General features: G+C 30.3%; 2 protein-coding genes across 3 annotated transcripts in view; one reads left to right on the top strand and one right to left on the bottom strand.

Annotated features, from left to right (window-relative positions):
• LOC117176754 (microtubule-associated proteins 1A/1B light chain 3B-like) overlaps positions 1-1,242 on the bottom strand; it is a 9,603-nt gene extending 8,361 nt beyond the window's left edge. Inside the window, exon 1 of the mRNA XM_033367033.1 lies at positions 1,108-1,242. Within this exon, the coding sequence (XP_033222924.1) occupies positions 1,108-1,150 (43 nt within the window). The 5' untranslated portion in view covers positions 1,151-1,242. The remainder of the gene's footprint in view (positions 1-1,107) is intronic.
• Positions 1,243-3,899: 2,657 nt separating this feature from the next.
• Positions 3,900-15,938, top strand: part of LOC117175805 (dual specificity tyrosine-phosphorylation-regulated kinase 2-like) — a 50,879-nt gene continuing 38,840 nt past the window's right edge. For both annotated transcript variants that reach the window (XM_033365555.1, XM_033365554.1), the window contains exons 1-2: positions 3,900-5,186; positions 7,774-9,051. In XM_033365555.1, the coding sequence (XP_033221446.1) occupies positions 8,020-9,051 (1,032 nt within the window). In that variant the 5' untranslated portion in view covers positions 3,900-5,186; positions 7,774-8,019. The remainder of the gene's footprint in view (positions 5,187-7,773; positions 9,052-15,938) is intronic.

Raw genomic sequence — 15,938 nt, 5'->3', positions numbered from 1 at the left:
TGGTAATTTATAAGAATATTAATAATAATACATTTTTTAAATTGGAATTTGTAATGAAGATATTATACTTACCTCTTAGTCTGATTTATACTTAATCGTCATAATTTATTACGAAAAATAATAAAAATTTAAATTTTTTGAAAAAAAAACATGAATATTCAAGGAAAATATATTTTCCTTTATTCCTAAAAAATGCATTAAAAGGTGTTTTATGAAGGAACAATTCAAATCAATAGACCAGTTAACAAAGTTAGGTTTTTGAGTTTTCTAAAAGCATCTTAGTTTCTTTAAAAATAGTTGATTAATGCAATAACTAATGTAGCTCACCTTTCTTCTTTAAACAATAAAAAATATAATCATTACGTTTTAGTGAAAAAGTTAATAAGTATTTGTTTTTCATTCCAAAATTTTTCGATTTCGTTAAAGTAATTTTATTAAGAAGTCAATAGGATATTTTTCAATTATGCATGAATATTTGTTCTTTCGTCTCTAATTTTTTTACCAAAAGCGATTACCTGTGGGGTTTACACACTGGGATATTTTGAGGGAATTGATGTCAAAAGTAGAAATTTAGAAAATCATTAGAAATTAATTGCCTGTAATAGAAAAGTATAAAAATACTGGAAAAAATGTTCTGCACAAAAGAAAACCACTATCTTGATAAGATTCTTATATGAATCACTATAGCGAGATTCGTAATCTCGCAAATAGTCTTCTAAAATATCAACTATTGGGAAAATTAAACACTACCAAAACGTTTGTTTTTATGTCGCAAGTAAAATTACGAAATCACTTGGCCAAAACGTAAACCCCATTTACTAAATTCATAACACTAAAAAAATATAACGCGATTTTCAGAATTAATAATCTAAAATTCCTTAACTAAGAAGGCGAGTCCAATGCTTTTTTTTAGAACAGAATGGACTCATCAATTTAGCAAAATAGCGAGAAAAAGCAGGAAATATAACACTATCGTTTTAATTGCGAAAAGGAAAAACAAACACAGCCTTTTGAAGGGAGATCACCATTTTTCTGCAACTGGTGCATGAAAGCTTTCTTTGTGAACTCTTGTTAGGACATTATATAGAGTATTGTTTCATAACTTACTGAAGGAACGTTTCTCTTTGAACGATTTCGGTGTTGAAGACATCTTGGTTTATATTTTCAAACTACAATTCCACAATTTAACAACGTTCTACGACTTATTTCTTCCGAATCAGCTGTGAGACGCGAGTATATTTGGAATCTTTGACGGGGGGGGGGGGGGGGGGGGGGTCAAAATAAAGCGTATGATCTATAGTACACGCAGTATACCTATAGCGATGCTTTGTGAAAGTTAAGGTACGGTTAGGTTAATGAGACTATCTTCCGTGTAGAGGGCAGCACCTCTCGATAATCTTACATGTTGCGGGAAATTTGTCACAATTGATATTTTGTGTTCGAAAATAATTTATTCATTAATATTTAAGGACTATAATTATTCGAATTTTAAATAAAATAATATAAAAAATCGTAAATAAAATTCATTCCCATCCAAAATTGTGCAATTTCTGGCAAATCGTCGAAGTTAATTGATATTTGTAGAATTAATATTTGAAGACAATTTTACAGAATGTACTTTACAGATATTTAAAAAAAAAGGCTTACATATACGTTCTGTAATTGTTTACTGTTTTTGCAAAATAGCTTCACACTCAGTACCCTATTCCCCTCTGTACAATTTTTAAAATTTGTTTACCTAAATGCAGACTGAATAAAACCATTAAGAAAGTGCAACTATTTTTTTTAAAGTCATCCTTTTTTTATCAAAATTGAACTGATTTTCTAAACATTTGACTTTTTGGATCGAAAATTCATCTTTCTTAGTTAACTTTATGAACATGTAAATTATCGAGCAATTGAATAAAAAATTTTAGATTGAAATACAAATGGAAAAATGTTTAGCTTTATAGTTCGCATTTTTTAATATTATTGACCGTAAAAAGTGTTCGTGGACAGGGAAAAAAATGGGAAATGACCGGGAAGCAATGAAAAAGTCAACCTAAACGGAAATGTCACTTATGTATCTTCGTTTCTTTGATTGGAAATTTTGTTGTTGTTGAAAAATCCTTATTTTTTCTTGAAGATGATTGGTAAAAATTTATTCTTTTCTGGTTGAAACGTGATCTGTTTTTCTTTTTTTTGAGGATTCAACTAAACATATTTTGTTCAAAACTCATTTTTTTGTGCTGAATTCAACTGTTTATTTTATTGAAATTGAAATATTTTTCTGTTGAAACATCATCTAATACATTTTTCGTTAAGAATTAATGTTTTTTGGTAGAAAAGTTATCTTTTTTGGTTTAAAGCGAACTTTTTTTCTGAAAATTCAAGTTTTTTGGTTAAAAATTCGAATGTCTCCTAAAAAATTCGTATTTTTGGCTTGAAATTTCAACTATTTGATTTAAACTACAATTAAGTTTTTTGTTAACTTAAATTTTTGGTTTGTTTGTATATTCGACCATTTGGTGGAACATTTATCTTTGTAGATTGCAAATTTAACCAGTGAAACCCTTCAATAGCCCTTCCTAGAATTGACGCCGAGCCGCAGGCAGGAGTAACAGGAGCTCAAGCAAGTACTCAGACGTGTACTAACAAAAGCGGAGCGGGCAATAATGCGTTAGTTCCCACCCACCGTCAGCCCCAAAATCGGCGGTATAGAAGAGTTTCACTGTACTTGTTTCAGAATTCATCTTTCTTGATTGAAAATAAACTTTTATTGTTGATAATTTATCCTTTTGGATTTCAAAGTCAAAGATTTTTTAAAACATTTGTCTTTCTATCTTAGTAGAAACTCAACTCTTTTGTAGAAAATTCATCTCTTTTGGTAGAAAACCTATTTTTATTAAAATTTAAAGTGTTTTGTAGAAAGTTCGTCGTTTCTGGTTTACCCTAACTGTTTTTTATTTGAAATTAAAATATTTTCTGGTTAAAATATCAACTATAATACATTTTTCGTTGTCAAATAATCTTTTTTTCGTAGGAAAGTTATCTTCATTGGTTTTAAAATGAACTTATTTGTTGAAAATTTAACCTTTTCGGTTAAAAATTCAAAAATTTGGTTTATAATACAATTGCTTTTGTTCTAAGTTAAATTTAGTTGTTTGTTTAAAAATGCGATTTTGACTTTCAGTCTTAGCAAGTTAAAGCGTTTCATGATGAATTCAACTGGTTGAAAATTCCCGTATTTTTGAAAATTCGACCTATTTCCCCTGTAGTCGTAAATATGTTATCTTCTTGTTAGAAATAACTATTACCTATTTGCCATAAAACAATTACAGACCAAGTTTTCTGGGACTTTAAGTTTAAGATTTTCATCAAAAACTTTTTTCGTAAGAGCAATAATTTTGAAAATTATCAATTTTTTGTTTAATTTTCGCAAAAAGTAGAAGAACATCCACAAAAAATAGTTTAAGTAATGCAGAATATAAGAAATAGGTTCATCCAATTATCCATAAAAACTCGTGTTTAAAAATAAATTTCCATATGTGTTCTGAAATATTATTTAAACATATAAATATACAGAGAATAAGATTTTTTAGGACGTTTAAATTGAACTGTTTTAAATAGGCTGACCTTGAATTTTCTCTTTTTGAAATCTCCTAAAACTATAGCGCTTTATTTTACTTTATTCATTAATTTGATAATATGTACTTAAATTGCTATTAGTATAATCAATCAACTTTATTTTCAAATTGAACTAAATTAGCATATTGACGAGGGCACCCAGAATCTTAAATTCACCCCTGTTTATGCAAAAGTCTGACAATTAAGCATGCGCGTGCGCACTTCAAACTTGTCTCAGTCTGCGCTCGTATGAGGGTTTCGCTTTTCTTTTCCTGGGAAAAGCACTTGCCTTTTCAGTTCACTGTTCTCAGTTTTTCTCAGTGAAAACCCTTTTGACACTCTTCCACCGCGACGAATGAACTGACCTCCAAACATAACCTCTTCTCAAATCTGAAAAGCCCTGAGTTCAGTACAACCCTAAGTTGAAAAAACCGCCAGGAACACCTGCGCTTGACATGTAGGTGTTGGTTTGCATCCATGCTCCCATACACTGCAGGAATCAGAAACACAGTAACTGGTAACAGTTCCTGCTAGCGGCCTAGCGCTAGCATCCTTTCAACAACAAAAATAAAGCAATCGCTACTCGACGTCCGAGAAGGAAAGAATCACTGCCCTCTAGGAGCAACGGCCGTCAAGAATCGAATCTCGAAGCGAAGGACCTCGTGGCAAAAATACATCCGTTTTTTCAACAATACATTTGCTCGCTTTTGATTGTCTCTCCTAGTGTTCTAAGGGGGGAGCACCAAATAAAAAATAAACATGGTGGCGGCGATGTGACAAAGAAAGGAACGCTGGCTCGAGTTACTTGCTTGAACTATATCAAAGTGATATAGAATATATTCTCATCTCTGCGCTGGGAGTGCTTCAGTCTTCAATGCTTCGCATTCGTCCTTTGTTGCTCCGAGATGCATCCCCACCCCTTTCCTCCGATTATTGGACGTCTTTGGTCTTTCTCAGTGCTAAGTTGGTGCGATTGATGTCCAGTGACAGTTTTCTGCACTTACGAGTTTGTGCAAGGCTGAGTGTATGTCCCAGGGGTTCAGCCACATCGTGTTTACATTCTCAATTTTCATTCCGACAGGAGTCGCTCAAATATTGAAATCCAAGCCTCTCATCGACGTGGAAATCATGAAAAAATCCGATTTCTGACACATGTGCACGCAGCGCCCCAAATGTTTCGATAGCGACGTTTTATGGAAGCCCACATCGTGCAACTTCCTCGAGAGTAACAATGAAATTGATCCCTGCGATCTTAATTAAAATGAAAAAGTTGTCATAATTAAATCCTGAAAAGTGAAGTGCCGAAGTTTATTTTGTAGAAGAGAATCGGAGTGAAAAGTGTTGTGGCGTATTTATTGTGATTGTGACATCAGAAAAGAAATCGATGCGAGGGGAAATGATCGGCGAGGAAAATCAAGCTTTTTTAGAAGGTCGGATTCGGAAAGGAGAGTTTTGGGAGAGGAACTGAATTTCCCGAATGGATTGGAGTCATCAAACTTGGCCGGCCTCGTGCCAACAACCTCTCAGCTAGACTCACGATGCCTTCCCGCAAGCTAGATTATAAAATTAGACGCTCGAAGGTAAAAACTTTAAAAAAAAAAGAAGAATTAAACTTAAACCAAATGAAGGGATAGTAATTAGGGGGTGTACGGCGGACAGGGAAGTGATGGAAGTGTCAGACAAATGGAGTAGTCGTGCTAGATCATGGAACATGCCGAGTATTTTTTTAAATCTTGGAATTTGTGTTTAAATGTCATTAACCTTACAAGTGAGCCACTGTTAGTCGAGTTTTCAAAATTTCTTCAATCGTTTATAACTGCATATTTTCAGTCATATATTTTTATTTTCTTTAATCTGAGGTTATCTGGATTTAAAGATGTATATTTAAGTCCCTTTAAAATTAAAAATTTCCTAATTGTATCTTATACTTACAAGATACAAACATTTTGATTAAGGCCTTTCAAAATTAAAGCGTAGAAAGTGTCTTGAGATAACACTTCAAACAATTTAAGGACAGAAAACAATCAAAAATTATAATTAACATTATTAGCTGAAATTCAAGCTTTTAAAAATTAATAATATTGCAGTGTAAGGCATACAAAATTAAACAACGTGGGAATGGGACGTTCAAAAGTGCCCGCTTTAAATTAAAACATTCGACGTTTAAATATGTTTTTTTAACTAAAACTTTTAATATTGCATAACTTCCAAATTTCAAAAATTGAAATTCGAAAGTTTTTATGTTTCTATCCCTTAAAATCAAATATTTTGTACTTAACAGTACTGGAAATTTAACAGCCTTAAATCCAAACATTCAAAATTGCATATCGTGTTTTAAATTGTAATATTTGAACCATTTAGAATTAAACAAAATCCAGTTGCAATTTTAAAGTGGGATGAGGAATTAAATAACCTCGTATTTCAATCGTTCGAAATAGAACAAATCTAAATATAATACTTTAAGAAAAGAACTTTTTTGTGTTAATTGTAAAATTGCAAAATAAGACAACTTTGATTTCTAATCGTTCACAATTCAAATTGAATACATAAATCATAGGTTCAAATTAATAAGTAAAATGTGGAAAGTTTTTGAAAAATTGCAATTTGAAAGTGAGACGCGGAATTAAATAATTTCATATTTCAAGAGTTTAAAATAGAACCAGTCTAAATGTAAGATTTAAGAAAAGAACATTTTTTATGGTACTGTAGTCTTTTATGCTATTGAACATTTTTTAATTTTACACCTTTTACAATAAACCAGCCTAAATTAAGCGTTTATTTTTTATTTCTAAAGCTGAGACCCCTAAAAAATTAAGCAATTAAAAAAACGTTAATAAATAGTAAATTAACAAATTAAATTTGTTTATTTTCTGTTTCATCTTGAAACGTCTAAAATTGTTTACCTAATTTTCATTTCTTATTTGTATGATTGCCAAAAAGTTAACCAGTCTTAGACAACGAGATTTTTGAAAACAAAGTTTCCAAACTTTTACATATTGCTGAAGGTCCTGTGACAGGACATGCGATTATAAAAAAAAATTCCAAAAATCTCTAAAATATGTTCTGAACAGATAAAAAATACAGAAGAAATTATTATTTTCATGGTTTATTTGATTTTGACTTTTAAAAGCTGCAACTTTAAAATGTTGAACTGTATTCCTGAATTTTTCATTCAACTCAATAGTGATATCCGTGTATCTCGAATTTGTAAAGAATGGTGTTAATAGTATTCAGCAATATTTTATTTAAAAATTTTAAGTTGAGATAAGTGCATGATAGGACATTTTGTGTACTTTTTTATTTATAATTTTTTAAAGAAGTCTAAAGTTCTGAAACTTTACTATATTGTACTTGGATAAAAGTACTTAACTGAGATCATTTTATTATGAATTTTTAGTCCCCGATTGAATATCTGCAAATCGAATTATTACATTTTTATTAGACCAGGTCAAGGGTACGATTTTACACCTCAATCCATCAATAAATAATCGAAATTATATATTTTTTCAAGTCACTTTTTAACACAGCTACAATTCATGGGCTTTTAATAACTACACATTTATCCTATTTTTTTCTTTATTACTGAAAAAATCTTAAGTTTAAAAACTTCATAAATCAAAATAAACAAATCAACACAACCTTTAACATGAAATTGTTGTTTATTAAACTTTAAAGTTTGATTGTGATATATAAAAATGCCACAAAAATATTTAATTTAGGTAAAAAGTATAGATAATGAAGAAGCAATATTTTTTTCAGGTGAAAAAATAATGTTTTGCTTTTACACATTAAATAATTATCACATTTCAATTAAACTTTTCAGAAAATGTAGTATCCTTTCGGAAATGTTGTACTGAACAAATAATTAATATTTTTTGTTAGTTTTCCGATAATTATGATTATCTACTGTAAATCATTATCTACTATAGGGTTTGTTTCCCATATCTGCAAATTTTAAGAATTTCGTATTGAAAGTTTATAAATTAAAATTTTATAACTTTATTAGTCAAAATTGTTTAAGCTTTACAATGCAAGCTTTAATAGTTCATCGATTTTTAAATTTCAAATCTGTTCCTGACTTGACACCCTCAATTACTCATTTTCCTGTCCTATACCGTAAGCTTCTTGTCCCTCGTATTCACAAAATTCGTATTATTTTGTTTTCAGGAAATTCGTCTAAAGTTGATCCATGAAAGTAAGTCCATCTACGTGGAGAACCAGGAAAACGAGACTGAAGAATGTCCTAGATTAGTTGATTTAAAGGATATCATCTTGCATTTTTGTTGAAAGGAGAGATGGGTGATTGGAGAAGGAAGACAAGGTAGTTTTATGTGAAAATCTAGTTTGCACTTTAGAGGAAGAATTGGTTTTTAGAATGTCGAGAGGGAAATAATTTGATCTCAATGGGCCTAAATGACAAGTATAAGTCCAGCAGTTGAGATGCCCCTTTCGAGAACGAATCCATCTGGAGCCTCGACGCAGACTTACATCTCGAACGAAAACAACCATCTGCCACCTCTAAAGGCCGGAACCATGGTTTTGAAACAGGGCGAATCGCCAGTCAATCACTGGAGTCACGTGGAGATGCACTTGCCCGTTTTGGATTCGAGTACAAATAATAGTCTGCAGAACTTGAATAGTAATAATTCAGATAGTTTGAATTTAAGCTTGTGTTCGCATGCAAGTCACACTAGCCACAATAGCCATAATTCGAGTCACTCGCAGACGAATAGTCAGTCGAGTAGTCCAATGGTAAAAAATGGACAGTCGGATGGGAATTCTAGTAGTGGAAAGCCGAAAACAATGACAGTCACGCCCGAATTGGTGATGAAGCTTTATATGAATAAACTAACGCCTTATGAGCATCATGAAATTTTTAATTACCGACAGATATACTTTATTGGGGCTAATGCGAAGAAAAGGCCAGGAATTATAGGCATGCCGAATAATAATGACTATGACAATGATCAGGGGTCGTATATTCATATACCTCATGATCATGTAGCTTATAGGTATGAAGTATTGAAAGTAATAGGAAAAGGATCGTTTGGACAAGTAGTGAAGGCGTATGACCATAAGACACAGGAGCATGTTGCTCTAAAAATGGTGAGAAACGAGAAGAGGTTTCATAGGCAAGCTCACGAAGAAATTAGGATTCTCAGGAATTTGAGAGAACAGGACAAGGAGAATACAATGAATATTATACACATGTTCGACTCATTTACATTCCGAAATCACATGTGTATAACTTTCGAGTTGCTCAGCATTAATTTGTATGAGCTGATTAAGAAAAACAAATTTCAAGGATTTAGTCTGCAGCTGGTGAGGAAGTTCTCACATTCATTACTTCAGTGCCTCGAAGCTTTATTTAAAAACAAAATCATACACTGCGACATGAAGCCGGAAAACGTTCTACTCAAACAGCAGGGTCGAAGCGGAATAAAGGTAAAGACTGTTTATTTCGTTATTTCTTCCCTTTTTGTTCTATTTTATTCATTAGCTAAATATAGCTTGGGCAAATTCTGTGATGGAAAGATATAAACTCTTAACTGAAATTTTTATGATAAGTTATCTGAAAAAAAGATTCAATTGAAATCTATTGACTACAATTGCGAAATGAAATCGTCAATCAACATTTCTGGTGAAACGCAATTCAATGCAAACACAGTGAATTATATTCAATGTCCTTTTGCTGAATTGATGTTAAAAATTCGTCCATGAATTGAGTTGAATGTCTGCAGTTGCGGTGAATTGCAGACATTGATTGAACATTCCGAGTGACACTTTGTCGTAAATCTCTATGTTTCTCGATGGCTCACGGTTTTCTTTGTGCATTTTTACTCTTATGATTTTAAATCATTCTTATTAACCCTAAATCTACTGTTTATATATTTTAAAGCTGTGTGTTTCCGCTCACATGCCTATATGGAAAGTGATATTTACGAAGTACGCAGAAAGTTGAGCATGAATAAACATGTTGTCAAAATATTGTACACCCAAAAAAGCCAATGTTAGAGGTTTTTGGTACCGACAAAGTGATTGACTTAAATATTTATTAGGATATTTTTTTATTTGTATGCTATTTCAGGTTAACACTATATATTTAGTTTTGAAGTATCAAAATGTTTGCAATTAAAATCACTTCACACGGCGGCCTTCTCATTGCCTTCAATTATAAACCAGTTAATTTCAATTAGGGTTTTTCTTTTTGCAGGGTAAATAACATCAGTTTTCGATACTTCGAATGCTCTTTAAAGTCCTAATGGAATTCCTAAACGATTTAATTACTTACGAACACCGTGAAACTATGATATTAAATTATGTCTTTTTTACATTTCTGCTAATGAGAGTTGGCATATTGCCAACTGCACGAAGTTCAAGCTAACCTCTTTACGTCTTATCGGAATATAATATTTTAAATATCTGCATAAAATGTTCGAAAAATAAATTTAAATTATGAACTTACCACTTTTAGAAACTTGGGAATGATCTGTGGTGTACTTATTTGCAAAATCAAAATTTCAATTTAAGATTAACCCGAAATGTGTTTCAAGTTGCATGAAGTTTGCAATGTTCATAAATCCCTTTTGCACAATGCTTATACTGATTTCGTTTTCGGAAAATTAAACACAATGGGTATGTTGCATGAAATGAGATAAAAAGATATTTTGATCCTTTAGTAACTCATTATTTTATTCCAAGAAGGAAGAATTTTTATTGAATAAGAAACATGTTTTTTTCTGAATAAAGTTTGAATATTACTCCCGCTCGCGACGTTTTTCGCCATGCGCATAGATTGGCTATAGCTTTGTGACGTCATTCTTCGCGAGAAAATTCAGACTACCTAAATTATGAAAAATAAAAAATAAAGTAAAAGTGGTTTTTATAAATGAATTTCAAAGTATTAATGTCTCTAAATGGCTTCCGTGTATTATTAATAAATAATAATTAATAATAATTACGAATAAAACAATTGAAATAGTCAGCCCAAATAGATTCTGCGCATTGCCGACGTGTTTGTATGTTTTGCGGTAAAGAAATATAAATATTCTCCGAATCTTTATCTTCCCTAGAATCACATACAGTTCCAAAACACGTCTTAGCTACTAGTCTACCTTCTTTAGGAAATTCGCTGATTTCCAAATTTATTCTTTGTTTATATCTTTTACCTCGCTTGAGGCCTCCAGTCCATGCACCAGAACGGCCGGATCTCGGAATGGCCGCAATTAGGCGTTGACCAATCAGAAACGTTCCGCGAAAATAGTGTCATTCTCACGACGAACTGAGCAGAACTTAGCTGAAGTGTTCGCAATTTTTAAGTTCGCGCCAAAAGACGTTCCATTCATTTCGGGTTACGGTAATTCGGGTTCATATGTTTGACAACTTCCGAAGTGAACGGAACGCCTTTTGGCGCGAACTTAAAAATTTCGATACGGCCGTTCTGGTACATGGACTGGAGGCCTGATTCGGCTTTTATTTTTGATTTCTTGTTTTTGGCGTTTTTAGGCATTGATAGTTCAGCTTAAATAATCAGCTGTCAAGTAGAAAGCCGCGGCGGCTGCGAAACCTGATTGGTCAAAATTTTGAAAAGTAACATGGCGGCTAAACTGGTGTCATTGGTGTTCAGTTGTATAATTTAGTGACGTCACATCTGTTTGACTGTGACGTATGAATTTTGACTTTAGACTGTGCAGCAAAATTTGAATCATACAGAAATATTGTTATCTTATTTTAACCTCTTTCATTAGTAGAATTTAAGGACAGTTTTTGTTTTTCGTGACACTTATATCCGTTTTTGATAATAAGATGGCAGTAAGTGACTTAACTAATATTTTTGTTTGCTGGATAACTGTCAAGGTTATAATAAATTTGATGTTTTTAAATTTTAATTAAAAATTTTCTTCCGTTTTTAAAAGATTTTATGTTAAAAATGTTAATAGATTAAGATTCTAGTATTTGAATATTAATTTTGAGGGAAAATGAAAAATTGGTCAGGGACAAGTTGGGGAATTTTTAAACTGAAGTTTGCTGCCACCTTAATATACTCTAATATTCTTGTCGGTAATTTATTTTCCTTGTGTTTCTATTTATTCATTTCAGTTGCTTACTCCTTGCGATTATTTTTGTAGATAAAAATTGTATTATTTGTTAGCAAATTCAATATTTTGATCACAATTTCATCTTTTTTAGTTAATAATTCAACCATTTTGGGTTAATTCGTCCTTTTGGACTGAAAATTAATCTTTTTTGGTTGAAATAAATAAATTTGAAAATTCTTGAATTAAAATTTAAAAAATTTGTATTGCGTTTATAAAAGATTATATATTTAAAATCTTGCAAGATTAAAATTCACTTCTTTATTAATATAGTATGTGTGTGTGTAAAACTTTTTGAACTTGTATTAACAATAATATGTATCAGATAATAGTATATAAATTTTAGAAATCTAAAATGTATAATTTCAGGAAGTTTTGAATATTTACAATAGATCTGAAACGAGAGCCTAAAATCTATGTACTTACAGGTATTTGAACCGAAATCATTAATTCTCTTTTCCATCCTTTTTCTTTTGTTGGTGCAACCGTAGATGCAACTAGAAATGAATAGAAATAGGGAGAAGGATTAGAAATTTGCAGGAATTTCAAAAAAACAGGTAGAAAAGTTGACAGGTAACAGAGTACCTTAAAATTTCAATAGATTCTTCCGTAAATTTAAACTTTTAAATCTACTTGAAATAAAGTAAAAATAAAGATTATATGAGTGGTATTTATCCTCAGCAGTAAATTTTTTCCGTGGTCAAATAATGATTTATTTCCAATAGACCCATAAATTCTTCATTTACAAAGTTCAGATAGTGCAATTTTAAATCATCTGTCTAGTTCTAGTAAAAAGTAATAACCAAATATAGTCTTTTCACTAACTGACAAGGGTAGCTATCATGACTTATATTAGTAGATCTTATAATATGATTATAAGAATTTTCTGGAATTAGTAGATTGAAGCTTTTCAGTACAGAAAATGTTGGTTTCGCGATCAAATCTATATTATAGTTACTAGTAGAAAACAGTTACCTGAAGTTAATCGTGTGCCGGGTCAAAGTTGAAATTGAATACGCTTACTTAATTTCGTTATCTGGGTTTCTTTTCCAAATTCCTTTCAGAACAATCTTTTTTACCTCAATTAAAATATCCTTCAAGAAATATTTATATGTTTAAATTTATCAAATAAAACAAAAGCGAGCCACTAAAATAACAAATTAAATCTAATTATGTAAAAGAAATATAATTTTTTTAAGCTTCGTCATTAATCATTTTAATTATTCTAATAATTATTTATTAATGCAATGGGAAAATTATCATTTTTTCTTAACAGGAAATGCCATGTGACGTGAATGATTTGATTTTCAGAGGATGTGCGTCAAATCGATTCGTAACATTAACCTTGAAAAAAATTGATTTATATTTTTGTATCTGCATCGTAGTGCTCACAAAGTTCGTGGTTTATATTTGGAAACAGATATCGTAAATTTCTAGTTGGTCCTTCAATATCGACTAAACAAGTGTATTTAAAAAAAAGTTTGAAAAAATTGGTTCTAAATCGGATTCTTTATTGATAGAGAAATTGAGACTGTTTTAAAGTTTCAAGGCTACCTGAAAGTGTCCCATTTGATATATTATGTTTTACAATATTATATTTTTTGATCTATCTAATTAAAAATGAAGTATTGTGAACACTTCGCCATACTTAATAATAATAAAAATATTTCTAATGAATATTATGATTTAAATTGTTGTTTAAAAATGTAAGGTAGTCGACGTCAATTATTTAGCTTATTGGCGTAAAGAAAATTGCATAGCTAAAATCCAGCCTTGCGCATACTTTGTATTTATCAAATAATGATGACGTTTATGCGCATATCGCGCTCAGCATGAGGAAATTCCGACAATTTATTCTAAATTTTCTTCACGTTAGGTTTATGATGATCCTTCTCATTGTAAAAAAATGTAGGAGTTAAAAGTCTAAAAATTCGAATTAATTTTCCACTAATTACATTGTAAAGATTTAATTTATTTAGTATTTTCATTAAGCCTAATTTATTTAATACTTCAATTTAAGAATAATTATATATTAACAACAATTTGTATACGCAGTTCATATCCCACAATAAAAACGGCAAAATTACTTTTAGTTTTTGTATGGATTTTTTAGAATTGCGTTTTGTTACCTAGAGCATAGGTGCGCGGTCTAAATCTGTTAACTGTTTACGTCGTCTTATAGAAAATCCGTGTTTTTCTCACATCGGGCCAGCTTAGTCGTAGAATAGGCCAGTTCATGTTATCTTCGATGTTGTCTACTGTAAACACGAAGGTTAGCGACGCAATAAACTATTTTAACTTTTTCTAAGCACATATATGCTCGGCTTTCGATTCCAAACATTTTGTCATATAATACTTGTCCGCAGCTTGAAAAAAAACACAGGAACATGCGAGCCCGGGAAAAACAATAGAAAACCAACGGTAGAAAGCTGCAGATAACAGGTTTGACCGCTGGACCTGTTGTAAATAACATATGAATAGCTTTCAATATTGTCATTTAACTTTCAATTTTGATTCAAATTGTATAAACCTAACGTGTAATATTTTCCCCTAGTAAATGAATAGAAAACATTTTACAGTTTAAAAAATATTGAAAATTGAGAAAATAACAACAATTTTCCTTTGTCGTGTAAAATTTCTAAAATGTCAGTTATCATGTTTAGACAGACCGCGGACCCTTCAAATAATGAATGTCTAGTTGATTCTTCTTCTTTTACGTTCATGTAATTTAATAGTTAAAATATTCTGCACTCGAAAGGTGTGCAATTTAAAAGTTCTAAAAGCATGGAGTTCAGTGACAAGTGGTTTTATACGTCAATTATCCTATAATGCCACAATTTGTCCCATTTTCAAGAAAATCGAAGACAATTTTCTACAGTCGGAACACATGAAATTTAATTAAAAATAATTGTTTCGGAGTTAAATTAGCTTTTCGGATTATATATTTTATAAATATATTAATTAGTTTGCAATAATTGTATAAATTGTACAAAAATGATGTTTTATATGATATAAACTTTGCTGAGATTAAAAAAATTTAGTTTTTTCCAGGAAATTAAAAGTTCTAATAAAAGATATCAAGTTAAATTAAATTAGATTTAATAATTTAAAATTTTACACTGTCTTACTCTCGTATAGTTTAATTAAGTACATGGGAATTGTACATTTGCATTAAAATAAAATGTTTCTTTTAATCAAGAAGTTAAACTTTAAATGAAAAATATTTAAAAGGAGAATTTGTTTATCAAAATAAGATTATTTCTTTATACAATTATAAGACAATACAATTTTAGCTTAGTGCAAAAAATCTATTATTTTATTAAAGTCCATTACTTCACAATTAATTTTTTATTGTTTGAAATTTTCGAACATTTAAATTCGAAGTATTCGAAATACTAAATACTTCGAATTTAAATAACCAAGTCTGAATCTTGTCCAAATTGAAGGATCAAAGTTTGACAATGATTCCAAAAATTAAAAGGATGTAGATATGGAATAAATCATACATTTTTTAAATTTTAATTAGGATGTTTTTCAATATAAGTCTTCAAATTTTATAGATTTTATCATTTGCGCATTTTAATTCGAAGATTCAAAGCTTCTGGCACATTTAATTTTAATTACAAATCATTCAAATATGAAACTTCATAACTTTCATCGTTTGCATATTCGTGTACTTTGAAAATTAAAGCCTTTAATTTGATCGCTTCCATGCTTGTAAGCTTTAAATTTCTTTGATAATTTTTAAGTATCAAATTATAAAAAATAATTTAAGGTTAGCAATACAGAACTAGATACACTTTGTGATACAAAGATTTTTGTAAAAATATCATTTTTTGATACAATCATTTTTTCAATTATTTAAAATTTTAGTAAAAATTGAGTTAAAATGGTATCGTAGTAATAATTTTTTCAGCTTTTTAGTATTGATATTTCTTGAAATTACTATAATTTAATTTTAAAAACGCTTTTTTCAGATTTTTAGCAAAAAAATGAATTAATCATTGTTTTGTCAATTTTTTTTGGTCGCAATTCAACAGCACTTCAGCTCAGGACTGATAATTTGTTGATTGTTTAAATAGTGATTTCGATATTTTTTATGTAAACTATTTTCATATTTTATGCTGAGAATTCTTTAGAGGATAAAAATAAAATGTAATTATTCTTATAATAAATATATCACTGAATGAAGCCAGTTTATTTCCGAGTTTTTTAGCAGTCTGATTTGTGAAAAGA

The sequence above is a fragment of the Belonocnema kinseyi genome, chromosome 7 (genome assembly GCF_010883055.1).
Source record: "Belonocnema kinseyi isolate 2016_QV_RU_SX_M_011 chromosome 7, B_treatae_v1, whole genome shotgun sequence".
NCBI classification, from domain to species: domain Eukaryota; kingdom Metazoa; phylum Arthropoda; class Insecta; order Hymenoptera; family Cynipidae; genus Belonocnema; species Belonocnema kinseyi.
This window is presented reverse-complemented; position numbering and strand designations above follow the sequence as displayed.